The sequence below is a fragment of the Gracilinanus agilis genome, chromosome 3 (assembly GCF_016433145.1).
Source record: "Gracilinanus agilis isolate LMUSP501 chromosome 3, AgileGrace, whole genome shotgun sequence".
Classification (NCBI taxonomy): Eukaryota; Metazoa; Chordata; class Mammalia; order Didelphimorphia; family Didelphidae; genus Gracilinanus; species Gracilinanus agilis.
In genome coordinates this window covers 339,717,823-339,739,021 of record NC_058132.1, presented here as the reverse complement: position 1 = coordinate 339,739,021, position 21,199 = coordinate 339,717,823, and the positions used below count along the sequence as shown (strand labels likewise).

The window sequence follows — 21,199 nt, the reverse complement described above, 5'->3', positions numbered from 1 at the left end:
CTGTCACATTTATGATCATGGAACATTACTTTTCAGCCAAGAGTGAGTAAGGGAGCGTGTAAAGTAGGGTCAGCATCTATCTAATAGGTAGGGTGAAATAGAGGTAGGTGTTTCCTCTGTTAAGTACCCAGGTAGGGATACCCTTTGTTCTCTAGGCTCCCATAGCCTCTTAAACTGTAAACAGAACAGTGGCTAATTATTGTTTAATTATTGTTTAAAAACCAATTGGCACAGTACAATCACTGCATTAATTACCCTGACAGCATCTGCTTTCACTCCCACCCCACCCCCTTACTCCTCCACCAAGTCCCTCTCTCCTACTTTAATTCACATTCAGCTCGAGAGAACATCTCCTTTCTCCTGCCTAACTTGATCTCATCTATGCCAGGGAAGAGGAATAAACCATAAAAGCCCACCAGAGATTTGGGAGTTTTGACAGCTGTCCAAGATAGAAACTCTCCACCTAGAGAGATTCGGGATAAGGCCAAACATCAATAGAGCTGGAGGAGAGGGGGAAGAGAGTTTGGAAGAGAGAAGAGAGACATACACAGAGAAACAAGAGAAGACAGAAAGGGGAAAGGACAGAGGTAAAGAGTGGGGTCAGAAGTGCATGGTGGAAGTATCCACATTTAAGGAGAACTAAAGAAAAGAAAGTGAGAGAGACTGAGAGGGAGAGGCAGGGAAAGCAAGAAAGAGAGAGAATACTAAGAGAAGGGGAATGATGTCGAAAATCTCATGCACAGAGGAGGAGAGTGAAGAGGAGAGGAGAAGAGAGGAAGGAGGAAGAGAAAAAGGAGACCAGGGAGGAAGAGGTAGGGAAAGGAGACTGTATAAAGGAGGAGACTGTAGAGTAAGTAGATGTTAGAAAGTCAGTGCCAGAGAGTCAGGAAAAGGATAAGGGAACGTAACGGGGAGGAATAAGGGAAGCCAATTCAGATAAGCTTGCTCTAGGTCAGTCCTTTCTCTAAAGAGACTGCGAAAAGCTCAGGGACACCCCGGGAAAAGAGGGCAAGCTATCCTCTATGCTTTTTTGGGGTCTAAGCCAGAGCGAGGAGCAGTAGGAAAAAAGAAGGAACACATTCCCTCTACCCGACTGAAAAGACAGCTCCCCCCTCCCCAATCCACCCCATCCAGACTCTGGCGCACCCCAGGCCCCAGCTCCCCCTGGCTCCCCTCGCCCGTGCCCCGCCCCCCTTCTCTCGGATGCTTCCTTCACTAGAGCTTTTCCTGCGGGGCTCAGGAAGCTGGCCTAGCACAGCCACAAACAATAGCTCGGGGCTGTGCTCTTGTCTCGTTCCTCCTGCAGCTCCTCCCGGTGAGGCGGCCAGCTGGACCCTGGGCAGGCAGGGGCACTGAGGAGCAAGCATTTCCCGGAGTCGAGAGGGAGCCCGGCTAGGGCAGGTCCAGACCCCCTGCACCGGCGGGCTCAGCCTGCAGCCAGCAGCCCGGGGCATTGTTGGCCCCGAGTTGAGGGAGCAAGATCTGGAGCCGGAGGAGGAGCAGGAGGAGGAGGAGCAGGAGGAGGAGGAATAGGAGGAGGAGGAGGAAGAGGGAGGAGGGAGAAGAGAGGAGTAGGAGGAGGAGGAGGGAGGAGGGAGCCAGCCAGAGTAGGAGGGAGGGAGCTAAAGAGCGAGCAGGCGAGCGAGCGAGCGAGCGAGCGAGGGAGGGAGGTAGAGAGAGTGAGAGGAGAGAGAGGGAGGGGAGGGAGGGAGGAGGAGGAGGAGGAAAAATAAAGAGGAGAGAGCGGAGCAGGGCTGAACAATAGAGACAGGCAGACGGGAGAGAAGGAGGACCAGCTGCTGCTGCTGCTGCTGGAGAAGGAGAACCGGAGGCTGAGGCAGCTTGAACCCCTGTCCCCGAGCCAGAGAGGAGGCGAGCAGCCCCGCCGAGGGAAAGGGCTACCATGGGGGAGCCGGCAGAAGGCTCCCCCAGCCCTCCCCGAGCCTCGGCTTGAAGCTGGGCATCATCTCCCCCGGCTCCGCTGCCCCCATCCCGCACCAGCCCGTTCTCGAAACCCCAATTCCTTGGGATCTGATCGCTTCTGTCTCTGGGCACCGGGTCCCCGCCGCCCTCGCCCTCGCTCCCAAGGAGGAGACGAGACGCCGGCCCTCCGTTTCACTTCCCGGGGGCTGCCCGCAGAGCCCCCTCCCCAGTCATGAACCCCCCGGAGGGGGTAGCGGAGGAAGGAGGAGCCGCCGACTCGGACGTGGATGCGTTTTTCCGGACAGGTAAGACTGGAAGAGGGCGATGGGGGTGGGGTGGGGGCGGGAGGAAGCTTTCCTTTGGGGCTCTGGGTTGCTTTGCTGGGGGCAGCATTGCCCACAAGTTTGGAAAAGGAGGGGAGCTGCGTCGAAAAGGGGGAGTCTTTTCCCCTCCCCCTGCAAACCCTCTCCCTCTTCTGTTCCCCTTCCCCCCAATCCCCACCCTCCTGCTCTACCACTCGTTGTCTGGGCTATAGTTACTGTGATTATTTGTTGTTATATCAAAGTCCGAGGCACTGTTGGCGCTTTGTTGGGGCTGGGGGCTTGTGGGCGAGTTGCGGGGCTCGCTCTCTCTCCCTTTGCCCCCTCCTGCCCCTCAGTATTAAACCCCATTCGCGCGCGTGTATGCCCGTGTGTATATATGTGTGTGTGTGTATCTATGTGAGTACGGGTGGCAGGGGGAGAAGGGGAGGAGAGAAGGTGGGGAGCTAGAGGTCTGTCCACTTCAGCTGCCTTCCCAGGCGCCAGGAGATGGGGCGATGTTGCCTCACTTGGAAGCGTGCGGCTCCTACAGGCACAGATCTTACCCGCCCCCGACCTCCTCCTGTACCCCTTCCCACTCTTCATCTCCTTCTGCCTATCCCTTCTTCAGCGACGGTCACTAAGGACACTTGGCTAGCAGAGCGCAGGATCCATACTGAGGGAGAGGGACTCGGGGCTGGGGGCTTCCAGAAAGGGGCGGGTAGCTGGGAATTCGATGAAGAGAGTAGGAACCGGGAAAGGCGAAACGGGAGCTGTGAATCTCTGAAAATCAGGAGGCTGAGAATCAGAGACTGGGAGCTGGGAGCTGGGAGCGGTGAGTCACGATCTCACTGCTGGGAACTGATAGCCAGTACTACTTGCAAGAGGAGAGAACTGGCACTAGCTGGTGTCTGGATGGAGCTAGAGACTCAGACTTCAGTGGGAAGCCTTGGCCAAGGAGCAGCGGGGCGGAGCACGCCTCTGTTCTCACCTCTTTCTCTCCTCCTTTAATGGGAATGCAGAATTAGCACTAGCAGGTGGAGGGCATTTCGTAACAATCACAGCTCATTCCTGGAAGTCAGAGTTAGCATCCCCAACCTCCCACCACCGTGGGGACCGCATCTTTGCTTTCCCATGGCAGCCTGGGGCGGGATGATGATTAGAAATCAGGGAAGCTAACACTCCTTAGGTTCTTTCATTTCCATAATTCCAGCCCCCACTATACCTAGTCCTTCATGCATTTCACATATGCATTCCCTACATCCCTCAGTGTCAGTGGGCCAGGTGCCTGTAGAGGCCTCTACATCACATATTTCTCTATATATTTATAATCCTGTCTTCCTTCCACCTGTAGACATCTCTCTCTCTCTCTCTCTCTCCATATAGATACTCACATATTTGAAAAGAAAGAGAAATAAATAATGGGGGGGGATTCCATCTCCCCTCCATATTTAGCTTCCAGTCTCTGCATTTACAGTTATATATTTTCCCTGTATCTGGAATCATCTCATCTGAAAATAATAACCCAAGGGTCTAACTTTTCCCCCCAGAGACTTGGCTTAGGGGGCATGGACAAGAAAGGCCATGAGGTCAGCTTACTCCGGACACACTCTGCTTGTACATCTGTTTCCAAACCCCATTGCTTTGCCCCCTGGGTCATCATTTGGGAAGGAGGTGGGAGAATTGTCAGTAGACCATGTGACTTTGGAGGCAATGACCAGACTGCCATATGTTCTATGATTGGGCAAGAACGCAAGCAGTGAGGAACTCCCTTCTATCCTGATAGATCCCCAGACCCAGATGAAAGAGATGAGATTCTTTTCCATTTAAGTTTGCTTCCCAGGGTGAAGTCTCTCTCCCCTGGAACTCTACTCTCCCCACATCCCTAGGCAAGCATGAATTCTAAAAAGGAGCAGGAAAGCTGACTTGTGTGGAATCTGAGGGAGGGAAGGCTTCATCTGTTTGGAGTGCTTCCCCAGAGACCCCTCCTCTTCTTCCTTTCTCACATTCAAGGCAAATTATGAAGTGAGGAAAGGTATCTCTGAGCCCTGCTTTTTGGACTATTACCCACTCCCATCCCTACTGAAGACATCCAGGAATCTCATGCTCATGGTATCTCTTGTTTGTCATGCTCCAGATCTATTGATTTATTTCCCTTTTTGGTTATCAGCACTCACTTGTTTATTTAGGAAGTGAGTCAGTCAAGCTTTCTTTCAGGGCCTCCTGGGTCATTAACTTAATAATCCCCAATAAACGAATTCACATCATGTTAAAGGCAATAATAGCTCATCTTTTCCAGGGTTCTTTGGATCATATCATTCAGGTTACAATCTAGTAAAACTGGTCTTGTTCAGATCATGCATAGTAAACAGCAGTCTTGGGTCAGATTCTCTAGTGAAGTCTCTGTGGTACTTTTCCTCTTAATCCCTTTTGAGAAATCTGGCTTTGACTTGGAAATAATCAAGGAAAAAAATAAATACTTAATGCATAACTGAAGCAAAGAACTGTAGCTCAAGAGGGAGATTAGGGCAAGGTGCAGTCTGATTGTGGCTGACTTTTTTTAGGACCTATCCTCTATGCATGCTTCATGCCCCTTCTCCCACGACTGTTCTATCATCATCTTGAGGCCAGTCACCATCCTCATCCATAGGAGATTCATCCTTGTCTCCATACCTGGGCAAATTACTTATCCACTCATTTTCCTTATCTATAAAATGATGGGGTTGGACCAGATGACCTTTAAGGTTCTTTCTAGCTCTAAGTCTATGAACCTATGAGCCTGAAGTATTTTGTACCTCATCCTATACAAAAGTTCTATTTTAACTTGTTTCCAAATGAAAGATGAAAAGAAATCCTCATTCATTTAATGAATTAAAATTGTATTGATGCTTTTTTGATTTTATTTAATTTCATTATTATTTTTTAAACCCTTACCTTCCGTGGGGGTTAAGTGACTTGCCCAAGGCAGGTCACATTTGAACCTAGGACCTCCTGTCTCTAGGCCTGACTCTTAATCCACTAAACCACCCAACTGCCCCCACTTTTTGATTTTATAGCACCTTCATTTCCTAACTCTCTCTTCTCTTTTGTTCTCCAAAGACCCATCCCTTGTGACAAAGACTAAAAAAGCAAGAGAAAGAAAATTAGTCTAGGAAAACTAGCCAAAGCAGAAATGGAGTCAGCTTCCACACTTATAGTCTCTCATCTCTGTGAAGAAGCAAGATAGGTACATTTAATCCTTATCTCTTCTCTGAGGCCAAATTTGGTTATTATAATTGCACAATGTTTTTTTTTTGTTGTTGTTCTTATTGCCTCGAAAACATTTTTGAATCCATACTGACAGGGCGAACTCCATCTTTGGTTATTCAACCTGTGATAAGTGCTTAGATGATCACACACAGGCCTATGGTACATCCTGGCTGACACCTATACATGAAAGTCTACGCCTCTGACTTTGAGGGAAACAATTCTCTCACAAACTCTATTATTTGAACTCTCTTTCCTACCCCTTCCCCATTTTAGTGAATATGCCCTGATGATCCAAGGTGATAGATCTTATCTTAGGATTCCTTATCATTTCATACTGTATTCCTGACCATTTCAGTCTATAGTTTTGTTAAAATAGATGGATTCCTGAGCATTTTCCTATATGTTATTTGTTTCTAGTTCAGAGGGGGTGTGTCAGAAGTTTTCTTTGATCACTGGGGACCGGAGAGGAAAGCAACTGAAATCAGTCAGATAATCAACAGGCATTTTTTTGGAAGGGGACATTGACTATGTACTCAGCCATCTACTAGATGCTATGGTGATTACAAAATAAATATGACAATATGACAAGATCTTTAGCTGGCAGAAGCTTATAAGTAAAGAATAACTAGCATAATAGAGAAAAATAAGACTGAAACAAAAAGTCAATAGAAAGGCAGCAGAGGCCTGATTAATGGGACTGGGGGTAGAGAAAGGACACCCGCAATAATGAGGAGAAAGAGAAAGAGGTACCACCAAAGGATGCAGAGAAGGAATGGTTAGAGCAGCAGGAGGACAATGAAAAAACTGTTAGTGTTTTTCATACTGTTATTTTACCTTTCAAGTGGGTGTATCTTTTCCTCTGAGTGGGATCCAAAGCTCCTGGAGGGCAGAGAGCATATTTTTATAGCCCCCTAGTGCCTAGCTAAAGCCAGTGGCTAAAGAAATGCTTGTTACATTGAATTCTCATTATCATTGCTCACCCTTCTCCTACCAGGGAACCATAGGTTAGGGTAGATGAAACAGCAGTCAGTTGTGTTTTGGCCACAGAAAAGAAGATCTCAGAATAACAACAGAAATCACCAAGGGATAGAACACTGAGTAATGAGTAAATACCACTCAAGCATTTGGAGGGAAGAAATGTGGAAGTGGAAGAAAGAGCATGCTCTCCTCTCCAGACTTGTTGGTCAACAAGGAAAAAGAGCTTTTTTGATGTTTATTTTTCATGTTTCAAACTGTAAAGTTCTGGAATTTAGTTTTTCATCTGTTCCTGTCTTCCATTCCTACTTATCCAAGAGAAATTCTCCTACAGAGAATTAAAATCTGGGGTTGGATCATATTTCTTAAGAAGGAAATCTTTGGCGTATCCACACTCAAATGTCAAAAAGACACGGAGTTATTAAAATATTTGTATCACTTCTTTTGAGAGGCAAGGCAGTACACTGAGTTTGAAGCCTAAAACTGTCGCTTATTTGTTGTGGTACCTTGGAAAAGTTAATGGACTTCTCTAAACCTTATATGCAGTTAGGTGGCATAAAGGATAGAGTGCTGGGCCTGGATTGAGGAAGACTCATCTTTTTAAGTTCAAATCTGACCTCAAACATTTACTAGCTACATGACCCTGGGCTGGTTGCTTAACCTTGTTTGCCTCAATTCCTCATCTGTAAAATGAGCTGGAGAAGGATATGGCAAACCACTCTAGTGTCTCTGCCAAGAAAACCCCAAATGGGGTCATGAAGAGTCGAACATGACTCAAACGACTGAACAGCAACAACAACAAAATGATGGTACCAGATGCATACATCTTCAAAGCCATTGTTGGGTCCAAATGGAAAGGTAGTGTTGTATAGGAGAAAGGGCATTGAGCTTGGCATCAGAAAGTCTAGATTTCCATACTGGTTTCACTGTTTACTATTTGTGAAGTCTTAGGAAGGTCTTTTAACCACCTTGAGTGTGTTTTATCACCTGTAAAGATAAATGAAGATAATAACAGCTACCCTGCTTACCTCCAAGAGTTGGTGTGAGGCTTAAGTGAGAGAACAGATGCAAAAATGCTTTGTAAACTGTTAATTGCCATCTACCTGGAAAGAATTATTATTTTGAAGTCACAAGATTGGAAAGGGAATAGCTGTTATTAACCTTTTCTTTCCTGTCCACCTTTGGGAGACGAGGGGATGTGGTTTGTTCAGAGGATGGTGACCTGGCATTTGTTAGCAGAGGACAAGATGTCTTGAAGCTACATCGTGAGGAATACAGATGAGAGGTACAAGATGCCTTCCTGGTCTCTACACATTAAGAATAAAGCAGGACAGGGAGCAGCTAGTTGGCTCAGAAATAGAATGGTTTGGAGCTGGGAATTCCTGGGTTCAAATCTGACCTTGGAGACTTCTAGCTGTGTGACCCTGAACAAGTCACTTAACCCTCGTTGCTCAACTCTTACCGCCCTTCTGTTTTAGAACCCATGCTTAGTATTGATTCCAAGACAGAAATTAAAGGCTTAAAAATTATGCCAGGGCAGATGAGTTTGGGAGGCTATAGAGCAGGATAGATATGACCCTGCCTGGAGGCAGAGGATGAGATTAAATGGCCTTTCAAATTTCTCTTGGTTCTTGGAGTCTGCAGTTGTATGAAGGAATAGTCTTAGTGACAGTATTCAAGCAAAGACTTGGGAACCACCCATCTGGGATACTGTACGGGGTTGGGGGATTACTGTCTAGGGTGAGGGACTGGGCTAAGATCCAGTGATTTTGTTCTTCTCTGTGGTGCTTCAGGATGAAGATGGGACTAGTACCTGACTGCCCACATCTCAGAATATTACTAGGAAAAAACCATCTAGTTTGATGCAAATCTGGGCAAGAATCCCTTTTTCAACATAAGAGCATAAATTTAGAGCTGAAAGGGACCTTAGAAGTAGTTAAATCCAATTGTCCTTATTTTCACATGAGGAAACTGAGGCAAAGAGAAGTAAATTGAGTGTCTTGCTCAGGGTCACCCAGCTAGTAAGTGTCTGAGATGGCATTTGAACTTAGGTCTTCCTAACTTCAAATCCAATGCCCTATCCATTACCCCATGCTGCCTCTCATGCCCAACAAGTGGTCATCCAGTTTTTGTCTGAAAACCTCTAGTGAGAGGGGGGACACATAGCAAAGCTAATGCATAGAGGGCTACCTTTGGGGTTGAGAAGATCTGGGTTCAAATTCTGCCTTTGATACATATTTCGTATATGAAATTAAAAAGTTGCTTCATTTCTCAGTGTTTTAAGTTACAAAGTTGTAAATCTGCATTAGTGGAGTTTCCACACCAGGACCTCCAAACACTGACGAACACTCAGGTTTTGGATACCCTCCCACTCTTCCTTCTTCCTGAAAAAGTGAAGAGTGGCCCCTTACCACTATTCTCTGATATGCCATGTTGCAACTGAGATAAACAGAGGCAGCTAGGGAGCTGAGTGGATAGAGCACTAGGCTTGGAGTCGGTTTCAAATATGGCCTCAGGTATTCTTAGCTATGTGATCCTGGGCAAGTCACAACCCCAATTGGCTAGCCCTTGCCACTCTTCTGTCTTAGAATTGATACTAACACAGAAGGTAAGGGTTTAAAAAAAAAAAAGAAATGAAACTGAGCTAAATATAAAGTGATGCAGATGATAGACTAGTGATATTGGAATCAAAAGATCTAGTTCAAATCCTGTGTGACCCTAGGCGAGTCACTTAATCTCTCTGCCTCAGTTTCCTCAACTCTAAAATGGGAGTCATAAGAACATCTATTTCTTAGGATTGTTGTAAGGATCAAATGACACAATATTTGTTTTTTTGTTTTTTTGTTTTGGCTTTTCACATTGGCACTTTCTTTTATCTTTGAAAATTTTATTTAATTAACAAATTTAGGATATTTTTCCATGGTTACAAGATTCATGCTCTTTCCATCCCCTCCCCTCACCCCCTTCCCATAGCCGATGTGCAATTCCACTGGGTTTTACATGTGTCATTGATCAAGACCTATTTCCATATTGTTGATATTTGACACACAATATTTGATTTATTTATTTTATTTTTTAGAAAAATTTTCCATGATTCCATGATTCATTATTTTACTTTCCCCTTCACACCCCTTCACAACCCACCCCCCCATAGCCAATTCACATTTCCACTGGTTTTAACATGTTGACACAATATTTGTAAAGGATTTGTTTATCCTTTGCCTAGTCATTGGCATATAATAGACATTTAATAAATGCTCATTTTCTTTCCCTTTCTTCTTTTTTTTTGTGGAGTGCCTGGGATTGTAGGACAGGATGAGGAAAACTAGGATTTGTCCCTATTTTCTTTAACAGCAATCGATCAATAGCATTGATCATATTGCATGCAGATCCCTAGCTCTGGTGGCAAAGTGGGATGTTCCTCCCAGAACTGCCCCTAAATGCTGCTGTTTCTCCCTCCTCATTAAAAATGCAAACTTGTGGGTGGGTCATTCATCCTCCAAGTGGCATCTGGGTCATTGAGCTGTGAAGGAGTCCAGCCCTGTATGGGAAGGAGGAAGCCCACACTTCTGCCCTGCCTCAGGTGGGTGTAATGAATCATCTCCTTTTTCCTTTTCCCCGTCTGTTGCCACTCGGAATCCTTCTGCCATGCTTTTGTATTTGGATGACTGGCAGCTAAGCAACTTGGAAGTGATTGACAGTCACAAGGCTGTTGGATCAATACAAGAGCTTGAAATCCTCTGTCTGCCAAGGAGTGAAGGAACAGAGTATCAGCTGGGAGGACAGTGGAATTGATTTGGAGACGCCAAGTGGGAAGGACTCTCACTCTGGGGACTGGGGGGGGGCACTGCTACCACCAATCTCTTAGTGGAAAGTGGGGAAGAATCGCTTTGCCCCTTCCACTCCTGCTCCCGAGGTCTCAACAGGAAGGGTCTAGCTGCCAGTTCAAAAGCATTAGGGCCGTGACTCCTGCTGGTGACAACTGCCCGGGCAAGGTAGAACCATAGGATGAGAAATCTGGAAGTGGGCTCTCTAGGGGCCATGTAGACCAACCCTGCCACTTTCCTGGAGGTGACATCAGGAAGTCAAGTGGGCTGCTCCAAATCACAGATAGTTTGTGACAGATCTCTGGTCTCCAGTCCTCTGCCCTTTACACTTCTCCTTCCTCCAGAACCTCGAGAGGATTTTCTCAAGAGGGCCAAGAGGTGATAGAAACACCTGGGTAACCTGCATCACTGGTACTCTTCCGAGAGGAGAGGGAGAATGGGTGATCTGAATATTTTAGCAGAATAGAATGTAAGCTCCATGAAGGCAAGAACTGTTTCATTTTTGTCTTTATATTCCCATGTGCCTAGGATAGTGTCTGGTGAATAGCATACATTTTTTTTTAAACCCTTACCTTTTGTCTTAGGATCAATACTGTGTATTGGTTCCAAGGCAGAAGCCAGGTAAGGGCTAGGCAATGGGGGTTAAGTGACTTGCCCAGAGTCACACAGCTGGGAAGTGTCTGAGGCCAGATTTGAACCTAGGACCTTCCATCTGTGTTATTGGAAATATTGGGGTCCTTGAACTACATTTCCCATGAGCCCACTTGTTTCCTGTCCTTACACAATGACTAGACAGAAGGATACTGAGGGACTGGCGTTTCACTTCCTCTTTGCTACCTATCCACCATGGTGAGAGCTGGGAAGAGCATGCTTTTTTTTTTAATTTTTATTTTGAATATTTTCCCCTAGTTACATATTTCATGTTCTTTCTCTCTCCCCCTAACCCTGCTTAGCCGATGCACAATTCCACTGGGTTTTACATGTATCATTGATCGAAGAGTGTGCTTTTTAAGCAGTCTTAGCTAGCATGGCACTTGTCTTTATTTTCTAGTGGCTACTAATAAATCTTTTTAAAATTCATAATATTTTTAAAGCTATCATTTTTAATATCAATCTTATTTTTTACACATCTCTAAGCCTGGCTCTCAATCCACTGAGCCACTCAGCTGCCCCCCCTCCCATAGCATACATTTAATAAATATTTGCTGACTAGTTGATTAATTGAATGCTATCTTGTGTTTCAGGCCCTGGGACATTTATTTTACTCTGAAAACTATAACTTTCCCCTCTATCTTAACCTACAGGCAGAATAGTGGTTAGAGCACCGAGTCTAGAGTCAAGAAGACCTGAGTTCAAATCTGGCCTCAGACATTTACTAGTTGTGGTTATCTGGGGCAAGTCATTTAACCTCTGCCTCTGTTTTCTCAAAGGATAATGTAAAACGAGGACAATAATAGCACCTACCTCAAAGGATTGTTGTGGGGATCAAATCAGATACTCTGTAAAAAATGCTTAGCATAGTGTCTGATGTAGTAAGTGCTATATAAATACTTATTCCCTGACCCCCTCCCCAGCCCCTGTACGTTTTCTGAGATTCTTGGAAGACTAGCATTATTTAATTGCAAAGTTTACTCTTTTTGTTATTTATTACAATTTGGGGAGTTCAGGCTCTCCTTCGATCCAAGAAGGAAGCTAGCCAAAATCACATTCTTCACCTACTAACATAAAAACAACCACATCAGTCCCCTTTGGTTAGGCTTGTGTGATCTCTGCAGGCAGACTTTATTAAACTAGAGAGCCCCCTTCCAAGGCTGGAGAAGTTCTTTGAACTGTTTATTTCTTCACATCGATGGAGTCAGTCAATATAAGGGACTCCTGGCATGGAGTTTTACTGGTTCAGATCAGCAACTCACCTGTAACATATGGAGAGTGTGTGCAGGTCACTAGGAGGCTTTCCTGTGACCTCCTGGCCAGGGTGGACCAGAGATGGGGATGCCACTTGGATCTTCCTGACTGAGGCCTACCCTCTATCCATGGTAAAGCTGTTTTTCAACACATAAATTGTAGTTTCTCCATAAATGTTATTTGAATTGAATTTGAGAGTATTTAGTACTTACTCATCAAATTACCACATGACAAACCCCTCAAAGAATCTCTGTGGCTTCTTTGATGGACATGGCTTCTTTGTGGGATAGATTGTAGGAATAGTAGGCCAGAGGATGGAGGGAGAAAGGTTCTTTTGTGGCCTAGATATGGGCCTCTGAGATCTTTCTCTACCTGGACGTTTCTGGATAATGGAACTGGGATTGGACCTGCAAACCACTCAACCTGAAAGGCACATATGAGGGAAGAATAAAGTCTCTCGGTAGGAGTCAGGAGATCTGATTTCAGTTTTAGGGTTTTCATGAACAGGCTCTGACTGTAATCAAGTTCCTTTATTTCTCTGGACCTCAGTTTTCCCATCCAATTCAACCCAACTAACTTTATTAAGCACCTGCTAGATGAGAGGCTGAAGCTCTATTATGGTGCTTTATTGTAGCATGGAGGTGATTTTGGTTGTCATAGGCTTTGCCCTTGATGTGTAAATTCTAGCACAGTGGTCCTGCAATCTGGAAAGGCTTTGGGTATGGGTGGTAATGGACTTCGTATTCATCATCTAAGTACCAACCTATCTAAATTGCCTTATTACCAAGTTGGTTCTAGGGGAATGGATTTTTCCACAGAAATGACTCAGATGGATTTTTAAAACTTTTTTTTTCTGTTTCTTGGACCCCTTTGGCAATCTGGTGAAGCTTGTGGAAAGACTCCCTCCTCAAAAATGCATAAAATAAGGGGGCAGCTGGGTGGCACAGTGGATTGAGAGCCAGTCCTAGAGACAGGAGGTCCTGGGTTCAAATCTGGCCTCAGACCCTTCCTAGCTGTGTGACCCTGGGCAAGTCACTTGATCCCCATTGCCTAGCCCTTACCACTCTTCTGCCTTGAAACCAATACAGAGTATTGATTCCAAGATGCAAGGTAAGAGTTTTAAAAAATGCATAAAATAAAATTCATAGGATTACAAAGAAAACCAATTCTCCTAAAACAGTTATCTCTATATGGATATATTGAATATATGCATATACTTATGTATTTTACTTATGTTATTAATATTATATATCCATAGCTATCCATTTCTAGCTCAATCTCTACCTGAGTTCATGGGTCCCAGGTTTATGAATCCATGTAAGACATTATATAGGTATAACAATCTCATCTGTGGCTGTGGAAGGGATATATTCCTACTGTTGGAACCACAGATGCTTGAAGTATTGAACTGTGTACAAGGCACTGTATTAGGGCTGGGGACACAAAGATTTTAAAAAACGACAACTTCTTTCCTCAAGGAACTTGTATTCAATTGGCAAGGGAGAGATGCTGTGACAGGTACATTGATAAGTACTATACAAAGTTGGGTAGATAAGAGAGCAAAGGAGATTAAATGTAAATGAGGAGAGAAGACTTTCAACTCATTGGTTCCTGGCAAGTTTCAAGGAAGAGGGAGAACTCAAGAGTAATGTATAATATACACCATATATGTATATGCATGTATTATATATGTATAATATATTAAAGTTTTAAATTATAATACAATTATATTATATATACATGTAAATAAATAATATAAAATAAAATATAGATTGAAAGGATTGGCCTGATCCAGAATTGTAACTAGAAATTCTGACAGGTGGGACAGATTTGGTTGTCAGTAGCATTGTAAAAGACAATGGGGAGGGGGCAGCTGGGTAGCTCAGTGGATTGAGAGCCAGGCCTAGAGACAGGAGGTCCTAGGTTCAAATTCGGCCTCAGACACTTCCCAGCTGTGTGACCCTGGGCAAGTCACTTGACCCCCATTGCCTACCCTTACCAATCTTCCACTATAAGTCAATACACAGAAGTTAAGGGTTTAAAAAATTAAAAAAAAAAGACAATGGGGGACCATTAGGGAGAGTCTGAGGATGGCAGACTTTGGACCACAGTGGAGAGGAAGTTAAGCCTACCCCCTCCCCAATGTAGATGCCTGGAACAATACCCTGGCCACATCACCTTAGTTATGATTCTTTCAAGATGAGTGCTGAGTTCCTTTTCTGCTTTAAAGTGATGTGATGTGTGACATATTTTGGCCATGAAGGACTGATGTGATTACACAGAGACAGACTCTGGAACTTGGGACTATCCATTGTCAGTAGCCACAGATTGGCCTCTGAAATGGAGCAACCTCATGCCTGCAGGGCAGAAAGGAAGCTCTAGGCTTGGGGAAAAATTCATTTCAGGTTTTGGCTTGATTAAGATCTCACAGCTCAAGTGAGAAGGCTCCACAACACTGACATCCAAGATACTCAGATAGTTACAGTAGGAGGACTTGAGAGAATGGTAGGATGGATACATCAGGGAAGAGATGGGGAGGAGAGTGCTAGGGGATGGAGTTTTGTAGATAGGGCTCGCAGCTGATGCCACAAGTTAGAAATGCTCTCCCTCTCCTCATCACTAATTTTTACCTGCTTGACTTCTATACACCATTCATACTTAAACTTGTGTGATAGTTATTGGTGGACTTATCTTATCACCCAACTGGACTGTAAGCTCTTCAAAGGTGAGATCTATACCATTTTTCATTTTCCTAATTCCCTCATTGCACTGCACATGAATAGTTCTGTAAAGTTGACCAGATGCCATGAGCAATGCCCCTTTAAGAGTTTCATTTCAGCAGTTCTAGTTTCTTAATCTGGGATTTTTTACTTTGTTTTAAAAATATTTTGGTAATTATATTTTCATATATTTGGTGTCCTCTGTAATACTATGTATTTTATATTATACATTTAAAAACATGATTCTGAAAAAAAGAGTTCCCTGGGCTTCACTAGACTGTCAAAGGGGCCCATGACACCAAAAAGTTTAACAACTATTAGATGAAGAGCCAGGTTTGAAGTCCAGAAGTTATAGGTTCAGCTCTTTCCTCTGACACATCCTGGTTGTGTGACTTTAGGAAGATTGCCTTAATCTTCCAGTTCTCTGAACAAACAAGTTTCAGTTGTTTTGTCTGGGAACTCTCTAAGAATAGACATTGTAGAGAAGCTGCTGACCAGCATTGGGAAAGGAAGTTTCCTTACTGGCCAATTTCTGGACCAATGAAGTTACAAAGTGATATGTATGTGCATGTGTATATGTATATATGCACACATAGATATAACATGTTATTAATATTAATAGCCATGTAATATAAATTTCATATATTACATCACAATGTATTAATATTAATACCACATTATAGCACTATATCTATTCATGCACATATTCATTTGTACCACAATGAGAAATTCTCAGGTTCCCTATTTCCAGTTAATTTACATTTTAAATGTAAAATCCATATCCTGTTGTGTCTCTTCTGGGACCCTAAATAGCAGCAATTTCCTCTTGTCTCAGAGGCAAACTCAATTCCTTAGATTGGTGAGAAGTTCTGGGTTCCATAAACTGATAGAGATTCCCTGAGAGACAGAGTCCAATTTTGCTTTGAGAGATTCCTTGGAGGCTGGGGATCCAGATGTCTCTGATGGGTGAATTATATGAAAGGTAACATAGGAAGAAAAAAAAGGGTGACAGAACAAAGCCCCTCTTTTGTTTTGGAAGCTACAGGATTCCTGCCTGGGCTTACCCTGTTAAGTATAATCTGGCAAGTTTGGCCATCTCAGTCCAGGCAAAGCCCTTGAATCATAGGATGTTTGACATGGAAGGGACCTCAGGCACCATCCAGTTCAAACCACTCATTTTAAGAGGAGGAAATGTAGGCCTTTTTAATAGTATACATTTTGGAGTGATGGAGTATAGCACAAGGATATCATTTTTGGCAATCCTGCTCTAGAATAGGACAGGAAGAGCTAGGGTGTGTTGGCTCAAGTCCCAGATCCATGTATTCTTGCCCCCAAACCCAAGGACAATGGGTATCTATTAGGGGTCTAAGGGAGTGGGAGTTGGCAGCTGGACAGTGGGCCTAGAGGGAGGCCTTAGAGCCTGGCAGATGGCTAATTGGATGTGACAAATGGTGTTGAGAGGGGGGAAGAGGGGAAGAAAGGGGCTCCCCAGGGATTTGCAACTATGACTGTCTATTCTTTAGCAAAGGAGAGATAAGAAGGGAGGAGAGGAATGTCCTTAAGAAGGTTTGGGGAAGAAGAGTAGACTTTAGTAATGATTGTATGGTTCTAAGGAGAGAGACAGCAAAATAGATTATAAGGTATTCCCCCTCCCCCTCTCCCCCTTTCCCTTTCTCTCTCCTTCTGCCTCTATCTCTATCTCTCTGTCTCTTTCTCCCTCTCTCTCTCTGTCTCTCTCTCTCTCTTCTCTCTCTCTCTCTCTCTCTCTCTCTCTCTCTCTCTCTCTCTCTCTCCCCCTCCCTCCTTCCCTCTCTCTCACTCTCTCCTTCCTTCCCTCCCTCTATCCCTCATTGGGAAACTGAGATATAGGATTATTCATACTGTGTGGTTGCAGCTGATACACAGACAGGGTTAGTTACTTAAACACAGGGAGAAAGTGAAATGGGATATTAAAATAATATTTTATAAATTCATTTCCCCATAGCCCCAGTCACTGATGCTTAATTAGTTTTTGTTCACAAGAACTGAAATGAATCAATTTGGAAAGAACAGTTCCATCTAAGAGTTTGGGACTATGTCTAAACTGTAAGGCATTAGGGAAGAGTATGGGTGAAGAAGTTGCAAGTGTAGACCATTTGGTTTTAAATGTTTGGCTGTTCAGGAAACAAGAGAAATAGAAAGGAGGTTAGAGGGAGCTTCAGGGTCATATGATTTTTTTATGGATAGAAAGATCTGTACATGTTTGAAGGGGGAAGGCTAGAAGAAGCCAAGGGAGAGGGAGAGATGAAAATAATAGAGGAGAGACATGGGGACAGAGACCCTCATGAGGTAGGAAGCAATGGATTCAGGATCACAAGTGAAAGGATTAACTTCATAAGGTCATGCTACCAGAAAAAAAAACTGTACTGGATCCATCATGAGTAAATGAGTTTACCTAGCATTAATGAAGGTTTTCAGGCAGGGAAATTCTTCTGCCTCCTCTTCTTGGTCACTAGACAGCTCTTGGATTTTCCTTATGTCTAAACTAAATCCTTCTTATTATAATTTCAGCCTGTTTGCTTTCTGCTTCCATCCTCAAGGGAGATGGAGGACAGCCAATTTCACTCTTCTGGATTTTTCATATGGTATTTGGAAGGTTTTTTGGTAGTGACATTTAAACCATTATTGGGCTTATAATTTTATTGATTTTTTTATACTGGGTTGCAACATGGCCCTCCCATGTGTGTGACTAGAACCCACATTTGCAATTATTATTAGCCAAAAGAGCCACATGACTACTATGTGTTCTGTGGAGTCTAGAATAATAATGTTCTAACAAAATATAATACAGTATAATAGCATATTAGTGTAATAGTATAATGTAGAGTTAAGTATAATAATGCTTCAACATAGAAATTAGAGGGCTTGGTGAGTGGTAGATCGCAAATAGAATCATAGATGTCATATCTAGGAAGTACTGTAGGAATATTGGAGACCAAATCATATGTCTTACATGTGACAAAACCATGATCCAGAGAATTTAAGTGATTTGTATAAAGGTTGTATTATGAGCAAAGAATCATTTATGGCTTCAGTGCCAAGGTCTGGGGGGTCATGGTTTTCAAAATAGGGCTAGGGTGGATTAAAAGATTTTTAGTTCCTAGTCCCACCTACCACTAATTAGCTCTGTAAGTTGGAAAGTCAACTAATCTTTCACTTTTGGATTTGAGGTATTTCTTTTTCCTTCTTTATAAAGAGGGAAAATACTTGCCTCTATGTATCAGCTGGGATAGTGGGAGTCAGTGATGGCAAATGTGATTAAAAGATTAAGAAACAGTGTACCATTGCAAGGAATTGATATCAGGTCTACCCCTGGGTCTTTTATCTCTTTATTCTGGGTTGAAAGGGAACTTGAGTAGAAATTCTAAGTTATTGAGGTGCCTGAGAAGGGAACATTTTTTTCATGTCTGGTCTGAAAATGACAGCTCTAGAAATTGAGTGAACACTTCATGATGCATGCCTTTGGCTTTTAAAAAAGAGATGTGTATAAATGTTTGTGGCTCAGCCACCTGTTCTGAGTAGTTGAGATTTTTATCCTAGTTGTAGTGATTAATTTTGAAAAAAAAAAGAAAGAAAGGAATATTCAGAAATGGGGGTTTTCTGTCTTTTCCTTCAATGAGATTCCATTTGTATGCATGAGTACTTAAAAATGCATATCTATATGGAAGAGTATGATTATTGGGGTCTATCTTTAATTCATCCATCTGCTAGAGGGGAAGCAACACTGGAATTGGAATTAGAAACTTAGGTTTGAATTCTGACACTACTTTTTGTTAACTATGTGGCCTTGGCTGGGTTCCTTCACCTCTCTGATACCTTTATTTATTTTTCTACGTGGTAGATATGTTGAGATGAGTTAAACTTCTAGGTTCCTTCCAGCTCTGACAGTCTAGTGATCTGAAGAGCTGAGTAGCTTCATCAATAGCCTCTAAGAGTTAAGGTTCAACTCTTGGTTCATGTTCAGTCATTTCAATTGTGTCCCACTGTTCATGACCCCATTTGAGGTTTTCTTGACTGGAATGGCTTACCATTTCCTTCTCTAGTCCATTTTACAGAGAGGTAATTGAGGCCAACAGGGTTAAATGACTTGCCCAGAGTGACACAAATAGTAAGTGCCTGAGGCTAGCTTTGCACTCAGCTCTACCTGCCTGGTTCTCTATCCATTGTTGCCACCATTCTTAGAATGTTACTGTTATCTAAGTTAGTTGACACTACATACTGCTGTTTCCTTATTAGGTAAATAAAACTTGTCTTACAAGTCCCTTTTAGTCACTGATTGCTGAGGATCATAGGATTTTGAGTTGGAAGAAACTTGATAGGAAAATGAGGCCAAGAGAGATTAAATGATTTGTCTGAAGCCACATAGTACTAGCAAAATGATGATTTGAATCTTATTTCTTCTAACTTTGAATCTATTATTCTTTCCATTATATCATACTCTTTTATTCTACAGGTGTCTCATTCTACCACCAATTTTGGCTTCCCCACATAAAATAAACTAGGATCAGGTTACAAGATTCATGCAAATACTGTATATAGTAAAGTACAAAGTAAATATTTATGGATTTAAAAGCCCCAGAAACATAAATCTCAGTAAATTCATACTTTATAGAAAAGATATGGTAAATAAGTGACAATTTAAAGCAAGAATAAAGAAGCACCAAACCAAGCTCAAACCAGGGTCATAACATGACTTTAATGGGGAGGCAGTACAGTATGGTAGGGGAAAGCATTGAATCTGGAATCGGGAGACTTCAATTTTAATCTGGACTCTGACTCTTCTAGATGTGGGATAGAGAGGAGCTTCATGTTCTTCATTGGTAAAGGAATCTAATAGGGGGCAGTTATGTGGCTTCAGTGGATTGAAAGCCAGGCCTGGAGAGAGAAGGTCTAGGGTTTAAATCTGGCCTCCGACACTTCCTAGCTGTGTGACCCTGGGCAAGTCACTTAACCCCCAATGCTTCACTTTTACTGCTGCTTTTCTGCCTTGGAACCAATACACAGAACTGATTCCCAAATGGAAGGTAAGGCTTTTTTTTAAAGGAGTTAATAATATTTGCATTATCGATGTCACAGGGTTGTTGTGAGAAAAGTGCTTTGTGAACTTCAATATATTACATAAATGTAAACTATTATTTAATAGAGTTTTTTAAAACCACAAAATTTCTAGTGAATTATTAGTCATTTTGTAATCTTATTTTAACTCACATTCATTCAGGGTCAGAAACCTCCGGTGTTTTACAGTGCTGTGCTCTTTTTGGGATGCTGGTAGTTCTCTAGAGTGAATTGGGATCCTTAGTCCCAAAGGCAGAGTAGACTTGGAGAGAGAGTATACAGGATAGGGGCGGAAATGTCCAAGACAGGAAGAATTAGGCACAGCCAGTAAAGTTGAAGATATCCAGAAGCAAACAGGTAAGAGGTAAGTCAAGAAGGATAGAGGCAATTGATCTGAAGCACCCAGCTGAGACTATCTCAGGACCATGGATAGCTCTAGGATCACCGTTTCTTTGAGAAGTTCTCTTTTTCTGAGGACTTTTGCCCCTGGCAAACCAGGCCTCCCCAGTTGCCCCATTGTCATAAGTGAAGACTCTATGTAACCTTTTGGAAGTCTGCTCTGACTCTCTGGGGACAGGGAGTTACCTTGTTAACCAGGTCAGCTTTTATTATTAGTGTCAAAGCTGGGCTATGTCTTCTACCTTGACTAGAGGGGACGCTGTGGGGTCCAAAAGTAGTCTTAGGACAGTTTTAAGCTTTAATAATATATATATATATATATATATATATATATATATATACATCAGTTTATTTTTTCCCCTTCATAATTGATGATTACTCATACCCCCATGGTCTTCATATGTTTGTGTACTCTCTATATGTGTGTAAACATGGTCATTCATGCTAGCTTGTGCTCATTTATGCAAAGGCATCTCTAAGCATGAATGTCTCTGTGTATTAAATCCTGCCATAATATCTATGAAAATGAGTGTCATAGTAGACTGTGCTCTTCCCATAATATCATTTTTCACCATTAAAATTAAACTTCCCACCCCCTTCCACAAATGTTCCTGTAATAATCTGCCTTGCCTGGCTCAGTATGAGTAAATGTTCCACTGGAGCTGATAGCTCAGTGTCAAGTTAATTATTTTTCCTTTGACAGAGAAGTGTCTTCCATATACAGACAAATGGGAAACTTTGTGGGCCTTTGTTCAATTGCAAAGCTCATAGAGAGGATGAAAACTTTCCCAAAGAGGGTCCTTGGACA

At 42.9% G+C, this 21,199-nt stretch overlaps 1 protein-coding gene across 1 annotated transcript in view; it reads left to right on the top strand.

Moving 5' to 3' along the window:
• Positions 1 to 1,730: 1,730 nt before the first annotated feature.
• Positions 1,731 to 21,199, top strand: part of LOC123241539 (kalirin-like) — a 685,986-nt gene continuing 666,517 nt past the window's right edge. The window contains exon 1 of the mRNA XM_044669162.1: positions 1,731 to 2,228. Within this exon, the coding sequence (XP_044525097.1) occupies positions 2,156 to 2,228 (73 nt within the window). The 5' untranslated portion in view covers positions 1,731 to 2,155. The remainder of the gene's footprint in view (positions 2,229 to 21,199) is intronic.